Source organism: Nerophis lumbriciformis, linkage group LG28, assembly GCF_033978685.3.
Source record: "Nerophis lumbriciformis linkage group LG28, RoL_Nlum_v2.1, whole genome shotgun sequence".
In the NCBI taxonomy this organism is placed as follows: Eukaryota; Metazoa; Chordata; class Actinopteri; order Syngnathiformes; family Syngnathidae; genus Nerophis; species Nerophis lumbriciformis.
Window position 1 is genome coordinate 36440166 of NC_084575.2, and position 23362 is coordinate 36463527.

General features: G+C 42.9%; 1 protein-coding gene across 8 annotated transcripts in view; it reads right to left on the reverse strand.

The window, feature by feature from the left end:
* LOC133571119 (kalirin-like) overlaps nt 1-23362 on the reverse strand; it is a 69372-nt gene that overhangs the window by 38185 nt on the left and 7825 nt on the right. For 4 of the 8 annotated variants that reach the window (XM_072916616.1, XM_061924197.1, XM_061924201.1 and 1 more), the window contains 29 exons: nt 15569-15643; nt 15382-15496; nt 15122-15314; nt 14812-15035; nt 14355-14673; nt 14158-14280; nt 13278-13469; nt 13065-13196; nt 12850-12984; nt 12687-12779; nt 12475-12597; nt 12272-12388; nt 12112-12186; nt 11899-12021; nt 11768-11820; nt 11449-11596; nt 11143-11312; nt 8149-8246; nt 5008-5162; nt 4826-4945; nt 4658-4737; nt 4435-4573; nt 2049-2183; nt 1826-1979; nt 1605-1720; nt 1382-1504; nt 896-1078; nt 706-830; nt 572-638 (listed from right to left, as the gene is read on the reverse strand). In XM_072916616.1, the coding sequence (XP_072772717.1) occupies nt 572-638; nt 706-830; nt 896-1078; nt 1382-1504; nt 1605-1720; nt 1826-1979; nt 2049-2183; nt 4435-4573; nt 4658-4737; nt 4826-4945; nt 5008-5162; nt 8149-8246; nt 11143-11312; nt 11449-11596; nt 11768-11820; nt 11899-12021; nt 12112-12186; nt 12272-12388; nt 12475-12597; nt 12687-12779; nt 12850-12984; nt 13065-13196; nt 13278-13469; nt 14158-14280; nt 14355-14673; nt 14812-15035; nt 15122-15274 (3675 nt within the window). In that variant the 5' untranslated portion in view covers nt 15275-15314; nt 15382-15496; nt 15569-15643. Of the gene's footprint in view, nt 1-571; nt 639-705; nt 831-895; nt 1079-1381; nt 1505-1604; nt 1721-1825; nt 1980-2048; nt 2184-4434; nt 4574-4657; nt 4738-4825; nt 4946-5007; nt 5163-8148; nt 8247-11142; nt 11313-11448; nt 11597-11767; nt 11821-11898; nt 12022-12111; nt 12187-12271; nt 12389-12474; nt 12598-12686; nt 12780-12849; nt 12985-13064; nt 13197-13277; nt 13470-14157; nt 14281-14354; nt 14674-14811; nt 15036-15121; nt 15315-15381; nt 15497-15568; nt 15644-22584; nt 23016-23362 lie in introns of those variants that run through there. The other 4 variants (XR_012051415.1, XM_061924195.1, XM_061924194.1 and 1 more) reach the window with 4 other exon arrangements.

A 23362-nucleotide genomic window follows, 5' to 3' on the forward strand; every position in this document is an offset into this window, starting at 1 on the left:
AAAGTGTGATTGTCATTAAAACAGTTAGCGCCATCTTTTGACACTTCTTCCACTCCCGTCCTTGCATGCTACACCGCTACAACAAAGATGACGGGGAGAAGACGCTGTCCAAGTGGAGGCATGTAAATAAGACCGCCCACAAAATTGAAGCGACTGTCAGAAAGTGAGTTGAAGATGATGTGTAAAACGTCATCTATGCAACATTTTGAGCAAAGAAGCACCATCACATGTTATGTAGACCACAAGGAAGTCTTTTACATTTAGAAAAAAATCATGTGACCCCTTTAATGCGCCTTATAAATCCTTTTGTATGAAAATAGACCTGACTAGACCCGCTCATCTGCAGTGCGCCTTATAATGCGGTGTGCCCTATGGTCCAGAAAATATGGTACTGTAACTGAAACACAAGGTTAATGAAATTGTTTCTTTGATGTTTTCATAAATAATGTGGGTTGCGGATACCAGCTCATTTGGTTTGTTTAGGTTGAAACAACCTATCAAAATAAAATAAGATAAGTAACTCTTAAAGAAAGGTGTAGAGCTTCAAGATGATTGGACTGATCAGGTGTACCTCAATGCATTCGTGCAGGTCTCTGACATAGACTCTCTCTGTCTGTAACAGCTCCGCCATGATGTACCTGGGACACACACCAGTTACCAAAACTCAACCTGATGTGCCTGGTAACACTTTGCTTAGTTACTCACTCTTTCTTGCGGGCTGAGCGTCTCTTCTCATCACTGATCTGGTGGTTTGGGTCTGACAGATTGACCTCAGGGTCAGAGTCAGACAAACTATTGGGAATCAACTCAAGCTCCAAGTCTTTATTTTCCTAAAAGGAATAAACAAATCACAATCAAATGATTGAAAATGCATATTAAATGCTCTACACTTTACCTGTGAGCAACCTCCTAATGCCGTCTCCAGCACATGGCGATACTGGCCCATCCGAACGGTGAAGTCCCGGTATCGTTTATCTACAGTGGAAACACAGCGGCGAAGCTCCAGGCGGTGAGCGTGGCCTTTAGCCAGCATGCTCTCAGCCAGTTGAATCAGCAGATGGACTTTTTCTTGGGTGTGCTGAAACAAAAGAATTCAGACATTTGAGGACATTTTCTGTGCATGCTGTTATCAGTTATATGTCATCTGTTTAGTTTATTATTTATTCGCTCAACGGTCAACAAAATAAACAAACAGTTTTGCATACATGAATTGACAATTTTACATAGCTGAAGTTTTACTACAAGATGTAGTAAAACCAGGAGAAATTTGCTTCACGCAACATATTAAATACACACTGTTCAAATATAAAGACATGTGAAATATCCCTGTACACGTGTACCAATAATATACTATCTACTTCTACTTCCTGCATGTTCTCACCTTGGCTGAAATACAAAACTCTCTGTGCTGGTTCAACAGCTCCTGCGTCTCTGCCACTGTGGCCCCCGCCGATGTGTGTGTTGCCAGATAGTGGTCCCCTGACTGCTGCAGCCAATCCAAAGCCTTATTGGAAAATACATGTTAGGGCTGGGGACAATTTCTTCCATCAACACTGAAAAAGACCGTTTATTTGACTACCATAACAAAGAGTTACATTAGGTACCTGCTGTGCATGGATCTGAAACATGACATACTGCTGGCATTGGTCAAGTCTTCGCTTCTTTAATGTCCAAAAATGAAGAACTCTATTTTCCCTCTGAAGTAGCTCACTGAGAATCCCTGCAACCACACATTCACTTACTAACATCAGTTCATCAGTTCCTCGTCAGGATGTGTGGGGTTCCACCTCCATATTGTGTGTGTGCAAGTACTAATGGGTGTCACCTTTGACCTGTTGCTCTGGTACCCGGGAGTGGCCAGTCGCCTCCGTCACCCCAGGCACAGTAAGACTATGACCCGAGATGTTTGCCATGGTGACACTGTTGCGGTGGATGTACTTAAGGAAAACTTCTGCATTCCTTCTTGCAAGCGTGCAGGCCTATTGGGTGGAAACAAGACAGTAATGGATGCTTCAGCAGGACTGTCAAGTATTACACCAGTACAACACCTTGAGAAAAGCCTCTTTCTGCTCCATGTGTTTGTTGACCAGTGGCAGGAGATGCTCAGGCTGTCTATCACCGCCCCCACACCAGTCGTCCTCCCTGCGGTACTCCTGTTCCAGACTCTCCAGCACGCCACACACCTGCACAGAAAAGTCCACATGTAGAAGGTCAATCATGGCGACACAGATAGGTCTTTATTGTCACTGCACAAGTACAACAAAACTTTGTTTTCAGCACAAACCCGTTCAAGATGAGACAAACAAACAGTGGACAGGGTTACAGAACAGGAACGCTGATGGCGCGCCGTAAAAGGTGGGGAAAAAGGTAAAACGCTGGGGAAAGATGAGAAAAAAAAATACAATCTAGACTGGGCTCCTCTGGAGTGGGGAAAAAACCTCCATAGCAAAGCACATATACATAAGACAAGACAAGACAAAGAAGCAAGCAGGAGAGATAAGGGAGAGGAAAGGGGAGAGTGCCATAGAGAAAACAATATAATATATATATATATATACACATACATATTATATTAATATATAGGATATATGATTAATAATTAATATAATTGGAAATCAAGAGTATGTGAAAGTTGGACTCCTACATTGTTTACTTTCGTGACAACCTCTTTAAAATGTTTTAATCAGTCAGAAATATCAAGCAGCTGAAATGCGTCAAACATGTGTACATGTGGAGACAGTGTTTTGCATTTTTCCCCATTATGCTTTTTTTTATTACATCCACAAATTGTGTTATATTGTGTTATGTGTGTCCATGTCTGTTGGTATTTTGTGTTAGTTCGATGTTTTGGGTTTTTTTGCACCATGACTCGGGAAGGTTGTCTGCATTGGGTCATATAAGTAAACGCTGCACTAAAATGCATTCATAGTATGACAAGTGGTCATAGACCTGAATTACTCATGTTGTCCATAGGATGGTGACAATTCAGCAGCATACTGTACGTATTGACTTTTATAAACAAATTTACATTTCTCTGTGGCCAGATTCCTTATTAAACTCATGTCTCGCGGGGCAAATTGAAGACACCAGCGGGCCGCACATGGCCCGCAGGCCGTAGTTTGGACACCCCTGTGTTACAGCCTTATTCCAAATTGGAATAAATTCATTTTTGTTCTCAAAATTTTACAGACAATACACCATAATGACAATGTGAAAAGTTTTTATTTTTATTTTGCAAATGTATTTAAAATAAAAATCTAATAAATCACATGTACATACTGTAAGTATTTACAGCTGTTGCTCAATACCTTTGGCAGCAATTCCAGCCTCAAGTCTTTTTGAATATGATGCCACCATCTTAGTACACCTATCTTTGGCAGTTTGACGCATTCCTCTTTGCAGCACCTCTCTAGCTCCATCAGGTTGGATGGGAAGAGTTGGTTTTCATCCAGGATGTCTTTGTACTTTGCTGCATTCATCTTAGTCTAGTCAGGGAGGTGACCAAGAACCTGATGGTCACTTTGTCAGAGCTACATCATTCCTCTGTAGAGAGAGGAGAACCTTCCAGATGGACAACCATCTCTGCAGCACATCACCAATCAGGCCTGTATGGTAGAGTGGCCATACGGAAGCCATTTCTTCGTAAAACGTTTGCCAAAACGCACCTGAAAGACTCTCAGACCATGAGAAGCAAAAATCTCTGGTCTGATGAGACAAAGATTGAACCCGTTCATCAACAGGCCAACACCATCCCTACAGTGAAGCGTGGTGGTGGTAGCATTATGCTGTGGAGATGTTTTTTAGCGGCAGGAACTAGGAGACTAGTAGTCAGGATAGAGGGAAAGATGAATACAGCAATGTGCAGAGACTTCCTGGATGACAACCAATGCTTCCCTTGCAACCTGATGGAGCTTGAGAGGTGCTGCAAAGAGGAATGGACATAGAGGAATGGGTGAAAGTGCCCAAAGATAGGTGTGCCAAGCTTGTGGCATACTCAAAAAGACTTGGGGCTGTAATTGCTGCCAAAGGTGCATCAACTAAGTATTGAGCAAAGGCTGTGAATGTGAATGTCAATGAAGACAAGTATTTTTGATAAATTAGCAAAATTAAATAATAATAAAAAAAAGTTTCACATTGTTATTATAGAGAATCATCTGTAGAATTTCAAAGGACAAAATGAATGTATTTCATTTTGGAATAAGGCTGTAACATACCAAAATGTGGAAAAAGTTAAGCACTGTGAATACTTCCTGGATGTACTACAATTTAACACAACGCCGATAAAACAGGTGGACAGGCCCATGCATGAATATGTGCTTACACAGGTGCACACCTTTGTGTTGACAAATAAGTGGGTACATGATGCAAAAACAGGTGCACGTAAAGCTCCTTCAAACAGGAAGTACTGCGTGCATCTTGACAAAGACTTCTTACCTGTTGCGATGTCCTGTAGAAGGCGGCGGAAGCGTTGACAAGTTTGAGTCGGTCTTCGATCCGTAGCATCAGTCTCTGCCAGTGTAGCGCCACTGTCTGTGCACATGACCTAACTGCATCTGAATCATTGTGGCCTGATCTGGTAGGATGTCAAAGGTTAATAAAAAAGAAAAACAAGGATGCTGTGAATTGATTTGCTCCAAAAAGTAAAGCAGTGACAAACCTGACAAGCAACTCTGCTCTCTGCTGTAGCGCAAGCGCCACCTGGTGGGTCCGCTGCAAGGAGTCAGCGTGGAGGAGAGCCTGGACAAATGTGAGATGTTCTCTGGTCGGTTGCCATACTAAGCAACATATGGTGCAGTATCATCCACTTAGTGTGTGTGTGTATAACCTCTATGGCCTGTTGGAGACGTTCATGTTCCCTCTGTAACTGTTCAGCTTCAGACAAACAGCTGGAGTTCAACATGCAGGATGACAACATGACCTCACCCTCGGAGATCCACCCCAGAACCTGACCAACACACATCAAAACCAAATGTATGCTTGACCTGCAAGTGTGTGTGCATGAGTTACCTGTTTGACCTGGTTCTGCAGGTGTTTGAGCTGCAGGTTTTGTTCTAGATGTGTGTGTGTGTGATCTGCAATTTGCTGCAGTTCCTTCTGTTTGTCCTGCATGAGGTGCTGCAGCTCCTCCACCTGAGAGGAAAGACCACCCTCCACCTCAATTCCTGAAATACAGACACAAGCATGTAGAAGGTAGACTGCACCAGTGCAATCCATGATGAATACAGCTGTGCGCTCTTCAATCACAGTGTGTGCGTGTTTCCATAGCAAAGTCAATGAGCTAGTTTCCATGGGGACCAACTGAGTTTCCATGGCTACCCTATCCCCCTGGCCCCCTCCCCCATTTTCCTCCTCTACCACTACCACCACCCCTCCCCATAATCGTCCGTATGCAACATAAACCACTCTACTCTCGCACATTTGACTGTATCCCATTCCGTTTCATTCAAACTTTCAAGAATGGCATTTGACTCGATGTTTGAAGCGTCCGTAACCTTCGATGTTCAATTATTTTCCAGATCCCCACCAAATCATTGTCATCCCCTAAGTGACACTACTCAAGTAAGGCCTGCAATTCAGTTTTAAGTCTCAGTAGAACATAGAAGAATCTGAACTGAAAAACTGGACACCAATTGGAGCTACGATTTGTCTCAATATGAGAGGGACTTAAAGAGACTGTAAAAAATGATTAAACTAACAATTTGGGATGGATAACCCAAAAAGGTGTGTGTAATATAATGACCTAAAAATAAACCAGCAGACAAAACAGGATCAAAGTAAAAAACTGCACAGGAAGAACATCCGTTTTCTTCCTTTACTCTAGGTCATTGGGCAGCAATCAATGCAGGAATTCACAAACTTTCTTCACCTTTTATTCCACACCAAGCTGTTCCCACGCCAACCGTGAGACATTATCAAGACTCCATCCCCAAACTCAAGCTAGCCAAGAAGATATACAAAAGTCAGATCAAAATTAGACTTCCTTTTTATTGTCATTCATATTTGAACTTTACAGTACAGATATGGAGTCCTCTTGACATGGTGTAGCAGAGGTTCTAGTCTGAGTCCATCATGAATGACTCAGCTTCTCACCTTGTTCTTGAAGGAGAGCCCAGACGGACAACCGTGATCATAGATAAAGGTGGAGAAATTGATCTAGTAAACTCAGAGCTTCACATTTTTCAGTCCAATACTGCAACCACATTACAAACATATCCATCTCTCACTCAAACTCCACAGTTGACAAGACCCCAAGATATTAAAACAATGAAGCCAAACTTTGTCTGCGAATCAGAGGATGAAATACTCCCTAAACGAGATACAGTAGATCCTCATGACACCAAACCAGACAGTCCCCACACCTTAGATGATACACATACTTGGTGATGAAGTAGTCCAATGTCTAATGAAAGTCATTTAGACTTACTGCAGGTTTTGCTCTGATTATATAGGGACCAAAGGGCCCACAGTATGTGTGCTAGTGGAGGAGCCTAATCGGCAACTCCAAGTCAAGCAAACATATGTTGACTGGTTGGGGAGAAGTAAACTGAATCTTTTAAGGCAGTGGTCCCCAACCACCGGGCCGCACAAGAAAAAAAAAAAAAAAAAAAATATATATATATATATATATATATATACACACAGGTAAAAGCCAGTAAATTAGAATATTTTGAAAAACTTGATTTATTTCAGTAATTGCATTCAAAAGGTGTAACTTGTACATTATATTTATTCATTGCACACAGACTGATGCATTCAAATGTTTATTTCATTTAATTTTGATGATTTGAAGTGGCAACAAATGAAAATCCAAAATTCCGTGTGTCACAAAATTAGAATATTACTTAAGGCTAATACAAAAAAGGGATTTTTAGAAATGTTGGCCAACTGAAAAGTATGAAAAAGAAAAATATGAGCATGTACAATACTCAATACTTGGTTGGAGCTCCTTTTGCCTCAATTACTGCGTTAATGCGGCGTGGCATGGAGTCGATGAGTTTCTGGCACTGCTCAGGTGTTATGAGAGCCCAGGTTGCTCTGATAGTGGCCTTCAACTCTTCTGCGTTTTTGGGTCTGGCATTCTGCATCTATCTTTTCACAATACCCCACAGATTTTCTATGGGGCTAAGGTCAGGGGAGTTGGCGGGCCAATTTAGAACAGAAATACCATGGTCCGTAAACCAGGCACGGGTAGATTTTGCGCTGTGTGCAGGCGCCAAGTCCTGTTGGAACTTGAAATCTCCATCTCCATAGAGCAGGTCAGCAGCAGGAAGCATGAAGTGCTCTAAAACTTGCTGGTAGACGGCTGCGTTGACCCTGGATCTCAGGAAACAGAGTGGACCGACACCAGCAGATGACATGGCACCCCAAACCATCACTGATGGTGGAAACTTTACACTAGACTTCAGGCAACGTGGATCCTGTGCCTCTCCTGTCTTCCTCCAGACTCTGGGACCTCGATTTCCAAAGGAAATGCAAAATTTGCATGGTTGGGTGATGGTTTGGGGTGCCATAGAAAATCTGTGGGGTATTGTGAAAAGGAAGATGCAGAATGCCAGACCCAAAAACGCAGAAGAGTTGAAGGCCACTATCAGAGCAACCTGGGCTCTCATAACACCTGAGCAGTGCCAGAAACTCATCGACTCCATGCCACGCCGCATTAACGCAGTAATTGAGGCAAAAGGAGCTCCAACCAAGTATTGAGTATTGTACATGCTCATATTTTTCATTTTCATACTTTTCAGTTGGCCAACATTTCTAAAAATCCCTTTTTTGTATTAGCCTTAAGTAATATTCTAATTTTGTGACACACGGAATTTTGGATTTTCATTTGTTGCCACTTCAAATCATCAAAATTAAATGAAATAAACATTTGAATGCATCAGTCTGTGTGCAATGAATAAATATAATGTACAAGTTACACCTTTTGAATGCAATTACTGAAATAAATCAAGTTTTTCAAAATATTCTAATTTACTGGCTTTTACCTGTATATATTTATTTATTTATTAAATCAACATAAAAACACAATATATACACTATATATCAATACAGTCTGCAGGGATGCAGTCCGTAAGCACACATGATTGTATTTCTTTATAAAAATTAAAAAAAAATCACCCCCCCCCCCCAATCAGCCAAGGGACTAACCTGTTGCCTGGACCTCAGTAATGTACTGCTGAAGGTCGTGACCTTGCTGGACGACCTCATAGGTCATGGTATTCATAGCCAGCCTCCGTTCCATGTGCCTGCAGAACAATCAAAGTCTGACATTGTCTGAGAAGACACCTAAGCTGAGGGTTGCATCTGTTAAATGAGCAAAACATTTTAGAGTGGTTGCCTTTATGTATAAACAGACTACAGTGGAAAGCTCAACCTCAAGTACCCAAACCTACTATTGAGTATTAGTATTTGGTCTCTCTGCTATTTGTTATGCTTTAAGTTAAGTTACAAGCCTCCCCACATGGCGTAGCTCGTGCAACAGTTCACACCGTAAGATCCGCTCATAAACATCCGCTCTCACTTGCTGGCATTAGCTTGTACATCGGTAGAGATCGCCATAACTTTCCCTCCAACCATTAAAAACCGAACTTTTGGCAGCGGTCCAGCTTCCAGCCAACATTCTCCTCCTGCTGAGGCTCGTTCCTCAACTTCCTGCGAACGCCTGAAACTGCTCCGGGTGTCCAAGGCGGTCTGTTGCCCAAACCCTCGTGTGATAGTACCCTCCCAGCACATGGCCTGACAAGTATTCACTCTCCTCTCCCACACAACTGATGGTGACAGATAAGGTAATATGGAATATCCACATTTTTAAAGCCATTACTTTCTGTTATCTTAACATTATTGACCAGCTCTCCCTCTTTGGTGACATGGCCTATTGTTAATGTTGGATGTGAAGGTGCCAATCAGAACAGACTAACAAGTATTTGATTTTTCCCCTGCTGGCCTCACTGTGGTCTGGACTTTCACATTATTACCCATTTCCACTCGGCATCCATTGCACCGGTCACCTGGAGGGGGGTCCCCACATCTGCCGTCCCTTCCAAGGTTTCACATTGTTCCCATTGGGTTAAGTTCTTTCTTGCCCCGATGTGATTTAGCTCCGAGGATGTCCTTGTGGTTTGTACAGCCCTTTGAGACATTTGTGATTAAGGGCTATGTAAATAATCTTTGATTGATTGAAAGTCTTCAGTCTGCTGAAAGCAGTAAATGCTTTAAATGTGTATTATATTATTTAATAAAACTACTGTAGTTGTTTGCGGTACTATATTGTTTTTTTTTATTGTTATTTTAAAAATAAACATGTTAAATGTTAAATTTGTAGTGTTTTGGAGTGGAAGGCAAGCATGGATGAAATTGATTTCAATTGCACGAATGCTTTGAGATACAAGTGTTGTAAATTATCGGTCATGGAACGAATTACGATCATAAACTGAGGTACCGCTGCATATGCAGATTACAGAACAGATCTGCCACAATGCTGAAAGGAGGAGATTTACATGTAATAATTTAGCCCTTGAAATGTGATTTATAAAAACCTTAAACTGGTGTGCGGCCACTGTTTCTGCGGCTATATTTAGTACGTTTGGAAAGTATGTGCAAACTGGCACAGTTAAGCACAAATGATTGGAGAGAAGAAGGAAATCTGTGCGATGACAGATGACGTAGACAGACAATCCATGTTTGTCAGTACTACAATTAAGACATGGCCTATTGTCTATCAAGCAGTTTGACTGCTGAATTGGAACAGCTGCCACCAACATGAGTCAGTAGGACAACATGTATTTAATCTGTTCATCATTCAGATCAGAATGTTGCTGAAAACAATGATCTGATTATGACGTGCATTTTCATGCATCACACCTTGAATCGGAATACATTACTTTGACATGCGCAGAACCTAATATAAACGGAGAGGTGTGTTATCATTTGTGCTATGGTGCCATCTTTTGGACGAGTTTGTTCACTGCAGGTGCAGAATAAGCATTGACTTACACTGTAAACATACTTTGTGCATTTCTGCTTGTCTGACTTATCACGGTATTTATTTATCACGTTTTCCTTCTGTTCACGACTTTTGTTTAACCTTTCTTTTTGAAATGGAGCTGTTCTGTGCTTTTTATGTTGTGATTATGTACGGGTTCCGGCGTGTCTTTATGTTACGACATTCTGTGTTATGTGTTTGAGGCTAACAGTTAGCAATTGGAGTAGCTGTAATGTTGTGAATAAAACAGCTCGTTAAGATGACAACTGGATCCCTTCTTTTATTGTAACATCGACACATGAAACTCCAGGCCATCTTTTTTTTTGCTAGTCTCGTTTAAAAGCAACAAAGTCAACAGTATATAACGCTACGTCTGTACATGTTGGATGGGGGGAGACAGCCGCAAGACATTCGCTTCATTCCGAGACTATTAAATGTAGTTCTCCTTTACCACCAAAGTATAGCTGACATCAAAGACTTGTGCAGTAAGGATAATTCTAACCTGAATTTTGGACGATGTGTTTTCACGCGCTACAATCCAAATGACTTTCGGCATAAACCACCTGTTTCGATCCGGGTTGAATTTTGATCCGAACCCATGTAATCAAGTCGGAATATTCTGAATGGCGTGTTTACATGAAGCATTTTTATTCTGTAAGGCCTTTAATCTGATTAAATGTGCCCAGGTGCACATAGCTAATGTATCTCCTATATGAAAAAACATTTCGCAACACTGCATTTCCTTGCCTCTGAATCATTCCAGCGCAGTATCGTAGTTAGTGCCTTGTTTCTCACAGAGCACACCTTTATCATGCTAAAAAGTTGGAATGCGTTTTGATCGCACAATAGGAGCATTCCTATATTGCCTAGAAAAGGTGTCGCACACTAAAGGTGTGTGCTTCATGTTCCACAAGATTGCAAAAGCCCATGGCTTGGAACATGATGCCATGGAATTACAGTCCAGGCAATAGTAAATGCAAAATCTTCATTTAGATAAGGCGGCTTGCACTTGTTATCAATGCAGTCTTACGAGATCACCCGCAACACATCCACTAATAGTATGAGCAATTGTATAGCTTGTGCAAACTATTTAGAACTCGTTATTTGGAATTTTAACATTTTAGGCCCTTGGTCTTCTGACATCACAAGAAAGTGTTTACCTGTGAATGCGCTGCTGTGCTAACGTAAGCGCGTCTGGGCTAGCTTCAGCTAGCCGTGATGCCACCGATGCTTGCTTGTCCTGGTTTGTTTCAGAAAGACGTTTCTCAGCAGTGAAGTCCTGGGATTGTTTCTGGAGCTCCTGCTTCCAGGCATCCATCTCCCCGTTAACCTAGGAAACCACACACATTTATTATGGAACAGTGTATGGTTTAAGAAAAAACTAACTATTAAAAAAGATAATCATTGAAATAATAACACTACTATCAAAAGTTGTTGACAGTCAGTTTGGAAGGCTGCAACAATACCTCTAGAATGCACTGTTGCAGGATGCGCAGCTGCAGGTAAACATCTAATCGAATCTTCCGTTGATGGAAGAGTTCCTCCAGCTGCACGTGGAACTCTTCCAGCTGCTGCAGCACTGACTCCACGTGGGCCACTGAGCTACCATGAGGCCTAAACAAATGTGATTGACTTGTGATTAACGTCACCTGCATGCGCTGAGATGAAAAGAAATGCCACAAATAATCATGATTCCTAATGATCTTATCATGAACCACCAGTTGAGGGAAACAAGCGCACCTATCTTGGTAAATGATGCTACATTATATCGAACACACTCTCTACCTTAATTGCAGGATGAGGTCTTCCCCTTCGCGAATAACACTCATCGCAGCTTCCTGTGGGGATGGAGGCAGAGTTAGTGTGGCAGGGATGTTGTGAGAGGATTAGTGCTGAAGTCAGAGGTCAGCTATTACTTGTGTGTTGGCCTGCTGCTGCTGTTGCTGGTTCATGAGTGTCTGCAGGGCCTCCACTGATTCAGAACCAAGGCAGAGGTCAGCTGAGAGCTGCTTTTGGAGCCCCTCCATCCAAGATGACAGCTGTGTGTGTGTGTGTGTGTTGGGGTTATGTATGAGAGAAGAAGTTCAAAAATGTGGACAAGTTGGTTTTGTCTATGACTTTTTCCAGACCTCTTTGGTGTGTGTGTAGAAAGACACGGCCAAGTCCAGCAGCGTCTTTCTTTGTTCCACCTTCTGAATGAAGGCCTGCAGGCATGCATGCACACATATGCATGAACTGATCCATGGCAACTGCTTTTCCGGCATTACACCAATCCACCAGTTAGTTAACCTGCATGCGAAGCTCCAGGTCTCGCGCCGCCTGATAGATTTCTTCCTCCTCGCACTCCCCAGACTGAGCCAGCTGGTCGGCTGCTTCAAGAAGCTTCTCTGCATTAGTATACGTGTTCTGAAACATACATCAATCACGTCACTCTCGAGGGAAGCATTTGTAACAGCAATAGCAATAGTATTTTACTTTTAGAATTGAATCACCTGGGCAACTTGCTGAAAGTCGTCATGTCGTTTCTGAAGTGCCCGTGCTCGATGCAGCGATTTCCCAACACCACTGTGCTTGTTGAGGAAAACTTCACCATGCTGCTCCACCCAGTCCAACACCTGCGGTACGCCGGTAGAGGGAGGGACAGAACATTTTAAAGCACTTAATAGTCAGAAAGTGAAATGGTGCCGTCATATAGGCGTCACACCTGTCGGACGTCCTGTTGGAACACACACAGCTGAAGGTGTTGGTGCAGGCGGAGCTTGCGGTGTTGCCATGCACTCTCCACGTCATGTTGGCCCTGCAGCAGACTCTGTTAGTCCACATTTGTCTGTCTAGTCAGTAATAGTTCGACAGAAAGCCAGCAGTACCTGCATCACCTGGTGCAAAACTCCCATGATGCCATGTGTTGTAGCAGCAAAGTTGAGTTGAGGTGACTTGTCATTGGTGTCGGTCAGCGTGCAGCGATTAAGGACATCCAGCAAGGCTTTCCCACTCTCGCTGACCTGCACATACATACCGCTGAGAAGACAGACCCACAGACAATGAGACGTTCACACAGACAGATCAACAGGAAGACAAGTACTTGGGTGTAGTTGGCAGAAATCTCCTCATTCAGCTCCTGGTGTTTTTTCACAGCTTCATCCAGTTCAGCTGTTGCTGTGGGCAGCGATGCCTCAGCACAGATCTGAAGCCATGCGTCCACTTTTACAAGGAACTACAAAACCAAACAGGTAAGAGAAGGAAACATGTCAGCCATAAAGGTGTATTGACCAGCAGTTCATTATTGATTGGTCACCTGTTCAGCTCCTTGGTGGAAGCCAGTTGCCATGGATAATGTGTTACTACGCTCCTCCAATGCTGTTGTCAGTGACCTCCAGTCTTCCTGTAGCCGCGAAGACACCATGGAAATCCTGTCTGCCCCGTAGTGATGAGCCTCAGCAAGTCTGGCTGCCACAGTAACAACACTGTCCACATTCACACTGCCATTCTTCACACACACATGCACAGACAAAGTGAGGTCAGCAAAGGTTGAAACAGTTCAAATAAGAGGATGTTGTATGTTTGATGGTCGTGTGATGGGAGATGAGCCAAGAAGACGCCAAAGAGGAATTGTCAAACAAAAAGCTTTATTTGTTTCAGCGAGCCTCAGACTGGAACTGCAGCTTCCAGGAGAAAGACTGTAGACCGGATTACTCTTCTGCTGTCTTCTTGGACAACTGTCCTTAAATACCTTTTACACGAAGACAGTTACTCTTTGTTGTTCTATCCTTGGGGCCGGTCAGTCTGGACACCCCTAGTTTGTTTGTACAAATGCGTACAACACTTGGGCGTGGTCACTTTGCTCAATGGAGTTGGGTGACATCCAACCCCTGATCTCTACTCCTACCGTTGGAGTCTCTTACCAGATGTCGTTATTGTGTTTACACTTATTTCAAAAATCCAACTGCTGGTATCCTTTAAGTTCCCCAAAGTCCTGGGAGCAATAGCCCCCACTCTCTGGAGAGCTTGTGATGGACAAGTACAATTTTGAAGCTATCTAAGGACATATTTCCTTAGTGGAATAATCCTCTAAAGGATTCTGTGACCAAATACAAACACATGCTAGCTCACAATCATATAGGAAAATGGTACATGGAATAATTCACCTCAAGGGGTCATTGACTTCACACCCTTACCATCACGTTGGAGGTGAAGTGCTGGTGTTGGGTTTGCAAGTTGACAGCATGCTGGTGGTTTTGACCTACTTCCACTAGAGTCTGCAAGAACAACTCCTTACTGTGGGCGATCCACTCGGACATCTGCAGGGGACAGGGAGTATGTGATGTAGCATGATTAGGGTCATCGCCACATGGGCAAGACTACTTATGCTCACCTTTGTGGCGTCCTGCTCAAACAGATGTAACTGCAGTGCTTGGTCAAGGTGAAGCTTTCTGTCACTCCAGCTCTGCAACAAATGACTACGCGCCGCCTGCAGCCGGTCGAGTAGAGACAAAACCTTTGGCGCCACATTTTGGAAATCAGCCCCACCTGACAACCAGCTGCCAGTGCTCCCGAACCCGCTTTCACTCGAGGCATCTCCTTGGGAGAGGCCTAGATGCATGCGCTGAAGCAAGCTCTTTCCTTCTCGGTCATGGGCATCAACTGGCGCTTTAGTAATAGTGTTCCGGAGACGATTGTGTTCGTCAAGGATTCTGTCAGGAAGAGAAAGATACTGTCAACATGAAGTGAAGTAGCCTCCTATGCACTTTTGGTGAAATATTCTTGCCACCCTATTTTGATCCATTCAACTAGAAAGCTAATCGCCCCCAGTTAAAAAGTTGCATCCTCACTTGCGGGCCTCGTCAACATCCTGCGGTTCCGGTGTGTTAGTCAGCCCATCCTCCAGCTGGTCCAACTGGGCCAGCAGCTGTATGGCAGCCCCAGAGAACTCCTCCAGACCTAGGCGCAACTCGGTCCACTCCACATGATCATACTCCAATGAACCCCCCAAATCAGACGTCAACTGAGAGGGGTCCACCAACCGGGACAGACCTTCTACAGACACAAGGCTGGTCTAAAAATATATTTTTAGATTAGTAGACCTTAAAGTAGCATTAATACTAAATTAGTAAGAATGGTACAGTAGTTCTACACTGGTACCTCAAAGCTGAGCTTGGCACTGCCCAGGTTGGTCTTGTGTTTTTGCCAGAATGTGTCAGGTTTGATGAGCAGTGCTGTGTGGATGTTGGAGGAAAAGGACTCCTGCAAAGTCCGTAACACCGGCTTCACACTGTCCCACTTACTGCCACGCATGTCCACCACCACTGTAAACCCTCGTGCACGAACATCCTCACTGCAGATACAGACTGGGTAAATAGAGAAAGATACACAGACAGATGTAACGACAAACAACTGCGCACCAGGGTATGGTTGACAGGTATGTAACCAGCCGGCTAAGATCTTCCTGTCTTATTCGCTCATGGTTAGTCCTCGCTGGGAAGGTCAGGATTGGCCCTCCTCGTTTGTCCCGTCCGCCTGTAGATTGAACTGGGTCAAGACCAGACCAAAAACAGAATTGCACCAAAAGGCAGCGATGAGTGGTGTTACCTGACACAAAGGCCACTTTCTCTCTGAGCACTGTCAGGACGTCTCCGGCTCGAACACAGTCTATTTTACTGGAGACTGAAATTTTTAAACACATTGTCAGCTGGTTGAAATATAGATTCTGCATACATTAGTGCCAACAGGCGTGGCTTTGTCTGCTCAATTTTGGGCTTTGTGGCTAGCATTAGAGCAGCGAAACCACTTAAAGTGTGGGATCTTAAATTGGCAATACCTGCGAATCTGTGGGTGTCCCACGATTCGATTCAAAATCGATTTTTTACGATTCAACGCGATTCTCGATTCAAAAAGGATATTTTTCCGATTGAAAAGGATTGTCTATTCATTCAATACATAGGATTTCAGCAGGATCTACCCCAGTCTGCTGACATGCAAGCAGAGTAAAAAGCTTTAATAATTGTAAAGGACAATGTTTTATCAACTGATTGCAATAATGTCAATTTGTTTTAACTATTAAATGAACCAAAAATATGACTTATTTTATCTTTGTGAAAATATTGGACACAGTGTGTTGTCAAGCTTATGAGATGTGATGCAAGTGTAAGCCACTGTGACACTATTGTTCTTTTTTATAAATGTCTAACGATAATGTCAATGAGGGATTTTTAATCACTGCTATGTTGAAATTGTAACCAATATTGATACTGTTGTTGATAATATTCATTTTTGTTTCACTACTTTTGGTTTGTTGTGTGTGGTGTTTGTGTCTCCTCTCAATTGCTCTGTTTATTGCAGTTCTGAGTGTTGCTGGGTCGGGTTTGCTTTTGTAATTGGATTGCATTGTTATGGTATTGCTGTGTATTGTTTTGTTGAATTAATTAATTAAAAAATAAAATAAATAAAATAAATTAAAAAAAATAAAATAAAAAATCGATTTTTTAAAGATGAGAATCGATTCTGAATTGCACAACGTGACAATCGCGATTCGAATTCAAATCGATTTTAATCCCACACCCCTACTATACTACATACACCCAAGGACAAATTATAGGAACTAGAAACATTTGAACATCTCTCCAAAATTCTGCTTAATGTTTTCAATATTAAAAATAGTCTTTATAAGTTAAGTTAAAGTCAAAGTTCCAATGATTGTCACACACACACTAGGTGTGGTGAAATTTGTCCTCTGCATTTGACCCATCCCCATGTTCACCCCCTGGGAGGAGAGGGGAGCAGTGAGCAGCAGCAGTGGCTGCGCTCGGGAATCATTTGGTGATTTAACCCCCAATTCCAACCCTTGATGCTGAGTGCCAAGCAGGGAGGTAATGGGTCCCATTTTCTGAAGTCTTTGGTATGACTGGGCCAGGGTTTGAACTCACAACCTCCTAGTCTCAGGCCGGACACTCTAACCACAAGACCACTGAGATGTAATAGTAGTACATGGCCTCATTTTGGCACATTTTCAAATGTCAAGATGTCTTTGTGAAAGATTCAGTGAAAACTGACATGGTCAAAATGAATAGGTTGAGCTTTAAACACACACCTAAATATTCAATTAGGGTACCACATCTGAGCAAGCAATTAACCCTGAATATTAAAAAGCATGCATTAGTATCACTTAAACCTTGTTAAGAAGTGATATCATCATGCCAACAAGTAAGGAAATGAGTGTGGGACTCAGATTGAAGATAGCAGATATATAGATATATCGTATAAACGCATGCTTACCTTAGCTAAAGCTAAATATTACTCAAATCTCATCCGCCTCAACAAAAACGACCCTAAATTTTTGTTTAGTACAGTAGCATCGCTAACCCAACAAGGGACTCCTCCCAATAGCTCCACCCACTCGGCAGATGACTTTATGAATTTCTTTAATAAGAAAATTGAACTCATTAGAAAGGAGATTAAAAACAACGCATCCCAGCTACAACTGGGTTCTATGAACACAGATACAACTGTATCTACGACGGCTACTGCAATACAAAATAGTCTCTCTCTTTTTGATGAAATAACATTAGAGGAACTATTACAGCGTGTAAGTGGGATAAAACAAACAACATGTTTACTTGACCCACTTCCTGGGAAACTTATCAAGGAGCTTTTTGTATTATTAGGTCCATCAGTGCTAAATATTATAAACTTATCACTTTCCTCTGGCACTGTTCCCCTAGCATTCAAGAAAGCGGTTATTCATCCTCTGCTCAAAAGACCTAACCTTGATCCTGACCTCATGGTAAACTACCGACCGGTGTCCCACCTTCCCTTTATTTCGAAAATCCTCGAAAAAATTGTCGCACAGCAGCTAAATGAACACTTAGTGTCTAACAATCTCTGTGAACCTTTTCAATCCGGTTTCAGGGCAAATCACTCTACGGAGACAGCCCTCGCAAAAATGACTAATGATTTACTGCTAACGATGGATTCTGATGCGTCATCTATGTTGCTGCTTCTTGATCTTAGCGCTGCTTTCGATACCGTCGATCATAATATTTTATTAGAGCGTATCAAAACACGTATTGGTATGTCAGACTTAGCTTTGTCGTGGTTTAACTCTTATCTTACTGACAGGATGCAATGCGTCTCCCATAATAATGTGACCTCGGACTATGTTAAGGTAACGTGCGGAGTTCCTCAGGGTTCGGTTCTTGGCCCTGCACTCTTTAGTATTTACATGCTGCCGCTAGGCGACATCATACGCAAATACGGTGTTAGCTTTCATTGTTATGCTGATGACACCCAACTCTACATGCCCCTAAAGCTGACCAACACGCCGGATTGTAGTCAGCTGGAGGCGTGTCTTAATGAAATTAAACAATGGATGTCCGCTAACTTCTTGCAACTCAACGCCAAGAAAACGGAAATGCTGATTATCGGTCCTGCTAAACACCGACATTTATTTAATAATACCACCTTAACATTTGACAACCAAACAATTACACAAGGCGAATCAGTAAAGAATCTGGGTATTATCTTCGACCCAACTCTCTCGTTTGAGTCACACATTAAGAGTGTTACTAAAACGGCCTTCTTTCATCTCCGTAATATCGCTAAAATTCGTTCTATTTTATCCACTAGCGACGCTGAGATCATTATTCATGCGTTCGTTACGTCTCGTCTCGACTACTGTAACGTATTATTTTCGGGTCTCCCTATGTCTAGCATTAAAAAATTACAGTTGGTACAAAATGCGGCTGCTAGACTTTTGACAAGAACAAGAAAGTTTGATCATATTACGCCTATACTGGCTCACCTGCACTGGCTTCCTGTGCACTTAAGAAGTGACTTTAAGGTTTTACTACTTACGTATAAAATACTACACGGTCTAGCTCCGTCCTATCTTGTCGATTGCATTGTACCATATGTCCCGGCAAGAAATCTGCGTTCAAAGAACTCCGGCTTATTAGTGATTCCCAGAGCCCAAAAAAAGTCTGCGGGCTATAGAGCGTTTTCTATTCGGGCTCCAGTACTATGGAATGCCCTCCCGGTAACAATTAGAGATGCTACCTCAGTAGAAGCATTTAAGTCCCATCTTAAAACTCATTTGTATACTCTAGCCTTTAAATAGCCCCCCTGTTAGACCAGTTGATCTGCCGTTTCTTTTCTTTTCTCCTCTGCTCCCCTTTTCCTTGAGGGAGGGGGGCACAGGTCCGGTGGCCATGGATGAAGTGCTGGCTGTCCAGAGTCGGGACCCGGGGTGGACCGCTCGCCTGTGCATCGGCTGGGAACATCTCTGCGCTGCTGACCCGTCTCCGCTCGGGATGGTGTCCTGCTGGCCCCACTATGGACTGGACTCTTACTACTATTATGTTGGATCCACTATGGACTGGACTCTCAGAATATTATGTCAGACCCACTCGACATCCATTGCTTTCGGTCTCCCCTAGAGGGGGGGGGTTACCCACATATGCGGTCCTCTCCAAGGTTTCTCATAGTCATTCACATCGACGTCCCACTGGGGTGAGTTTTTCCTTGCCCGTATGTGGGCTTTGTACCGAGGATGTCGTTGTGGCTTGTGCAGCCCTTTGAGACACTTGTGATTTAGGGCTATATAAATAAAGATTGATTGATTGATTGAGCAGATACAGATCTTGCGTTTGAAATGAACTTATTTAAAACAGGGATCACATAAACGATTCTGTAAATGTGTCAGCATTAGATATAGAGCACATTGTCAGCAGTAGTCCCTGGGCAAAGTATAAAATGCCAGCAATTAATAACAAAACAACGCAACATAATGACCGCATTAAAGTTAATACATCAAATACAGAGCCCAGCAGAGTGAATCTATGCAGTGTTGCATGCCTACATACTGTACATACATGTGTGCATTGCTCTACAACAATTATGTCAAGATAAAAATGTAAGGGTGAAGATATGCTGCTAATTTTAGCATCTCACAGTTTCTAAAACAGCTGTGTGTCAAATATATACCCTACCATGTTCAAACACAACATTTCTACAACTCTGGAGAGAAAAGTAGTTTGAGATGAGAACAAGAAGCCATTGCGAGGTTTGATGTTTACGTCATATTGTGGTAGAGGCTCTTCATGGTGGTGGACTTCATGGCTATCATAAACATAAACCCATTGCTCCCACAGCGGCGCAACCAAAGAAAGGTGAGACCTTCAATCCTAAAAGTGTTGTACTTACAGGGAAGCATGGTGGTGGGAGGTTAATGCTGAGGTGACGTTTTGCTACTTCAGGTACAGCAAACCTTGTTCAGGTTCTAGGGACCCCCAAAAAACCCAACAACTACGTGTTGATAATATCAAGAATAACCTCAGGAAGTCTGCGTTCTATCAGTCTAGGTTTGGGTTGTTGTTTGGTCTTCCTACAAGACAATTTGACCGACAACGTACCGTATTTTTCGGACCATAGGGCGCACCGGATTATAAGGCGCACTGTCAATGAATGGTCTATGTCCGATCTTTTTTCATATATAAGGCGCATTAAAGGAGTCATATTATTATGATTATTTTCTAAATGTAAAAGACTTCCTTGTGGTCTACATAACATGTAATGGTGCTTCTTTGCTCAAAATGTTGCATAGATGATGTTTTACACATCATCTTCAACTCACTTTCTGACAGTTTCTTCAGTTTTGTGGGCGCTCTTATTTACATGCCTCCACTTGGACAGCATCTTCTCCCTGTCATCTTTGTTGTAGCGGTGTAGCGTGCAAGGACGGGGGTGGAAGAAGTGTCAAAAGATGGCGCTAACTGTTTTAATGACATTCACACTTTACTTCAATCAATAACGGAGCAGCATCTCCTCATCCGTGGCTCACTAGTGCAACAACAACGCCCGAAATGTGTCCTGTGACCGGAACTCTCTAATAAGTAAAGTTCCTTGGGTGAATAATGTAAAGTCACTACACCGGTATGTTTTGGTGCTTTCATGGTGAGTTTACTGACAGATATAAGTAAGAACTTTACACTACTTTATATTAGAAATGGCAACAGTGGAGGATGAATGTCACATGACAAGAAGATAGAGAAAAAGAAGAAGCTTATCGACTACGGCGTTGGTACAAATGACAAAGGCGGACGTGAGCAATTTTTCAGGATTTATGCAGATCCCTAATACAGATCAGCATGTACCAGAAGGTAAGAAAAGTTTCTTTTGCATAATATTGCGAAACAAAACAGCAGATAATATGTCTAACCTTATACACACAGCATAATAATACTCCTATGTTGAAGCACATCAAGCGGTGTGGCTTCATAGCTTACCAAAGTCCTACTAAAACATTTTGATAGATTTATGAGCGCCGTGTGTAATGTTCTATATTTTCAATGGAACATATCAAATGCTGGTGTTGTTTACTTGAGTCGTATTGCAGTCTCCACGTATCTCTTATGTGTGACTGCCATCATATTGCAGTCTAAACGTATTTCTTATTTTTGACTGCCATCTAATGGTCACACTTATCATTACACCATGTACCAAATAAAAATGCTTCGAGGTCGGTAAGCAAAACCAGAATTATTCCGTGTATTAGGCGCACTGTCGAGTTTTGAGGGGAAAAAAAAGATTTTAAGTGTGCCTAATTGTCCGAAAAATACAGTACATCAAAATTGGTCAATAACTTCTTGGGGGACACAAACATCACAATTTTGGAGTGGCCCTTTGAGAGCCCAGAACTCAATCTGTGGAGGGAGTTGAAGGTAAGCTCCCATGCTCAGTCATGTGCCAACTGAATTAAAAACTAGCAGAAGACATTATTTTCAATTCTTATTGAGAAAGGCTATATGATCGTGGCTATTAGTTGCCTTTGTATCTATTACTTTTATAGTTTTAATTCAGCAAATCAATAAATTTTTTTACTTTGGCCTAATGCAAATGTTGTCTGTTTAGTGGACACACACACACACACACACACACACACACACACACACACACACACACACACACACACACACACACACACACACACACACACACACACACACACACACACACACACATTATGACAACTTTGGTTTATGACCTCTTTCATTGAAAATAATATTTGGTCGTCAAGTGTACATGCAGTAATGAACATATTAGAAGGCAGTTGGAATGAAAGACTGGTCACTGGACAGGTGAGCAGTGAGGTAATGATCCACACATGGGACAAGCGGTAGAAAAATGGATGGATGGACACATGATGTGCATGCATGAGAGACAGTCACACATGTAGGAAAGGGATGGATGGACGTGAGCATGCATGAGAGACGGTCACAGATGGGACAAGCGGTAGGAAACGGATGGATGGACGTGTGCATTCATGAGAGACGGTCACACATGGTACAAGCGGTAGGAAAGGGATGGATGGACGCGTGCATGAGAGACGGTCACACATGGGACAAGCGGTAGGAAAGGGATGGATGGACGTGAGCATGCATGAGAGACGGTCACAGATGGGACAAGCGGTAGGAAAGGGATGGCGTGCATGAGAGACGGTCACAGATGGGACAAGCGGTAGGAAAGGGATGGCGTGCATGAGAGACGGTCACAGATGGGACAAGCGGTAGGAAAGGGATGGCGTGCATGAGGCGGTCACACACACGCCCTACCTGCGCTGGCCAGGCCGTCCGGGCCTGTTTCTCCTGCTCCATCCAGCAGATTCATGGTCACAGTCGACGTCGTCCTGCCTGCCTGCCTAGCTGCTCATGACGGCTCCAACAGTAATGAGCCGCCGCGATCACTTGGCTTGGTTAGCGAGCGCGCATCCTCCTCGCCTCCTCACCTCCTCGCCTCCTCACCTCCTCCTTTACGACGACGACGATGTCGGCGAGTGATGTTGTTTGGCGTGATGGCGTGCGACACATAATCTCACATTTGTGGGGAAAAGAAGGCGCTACGATGACTTCATGGTTAGCAGAAGCGGTATCTTCACCACCCTCGCGTGACGTGACGCGTCACCTCCACGAATTATCTTCCTTCCGTTCGTCCGTGAGTGCTGTCAGTGCGCAGGCGCACTGAGAGGCAATGCACGGGTGCTGCACCATGCAGGACACATACTCCATCCATCCATCCATTTCTACCGCTTGTCCCTTTTGGGGTATGTGCTAAATAACACATGCTACACTGTGTGCTAAATAACACATACTACACTGTGTGCTAAATAACACATACTACACTGTGCTAAATAACACACACTACACTGTGTGCTAAATAACACAGACTACACTGTGCTAAATAACACATACTACACTGTGCTAAATAACACATACTACACTGTGCTAAATAACACATACTACACTGTGTGCTAAATAACACATACTACACTGTGCTAAATAACACATACTACACTGTGCTAAATAACACATACTACACTGTGCTAAATAACAC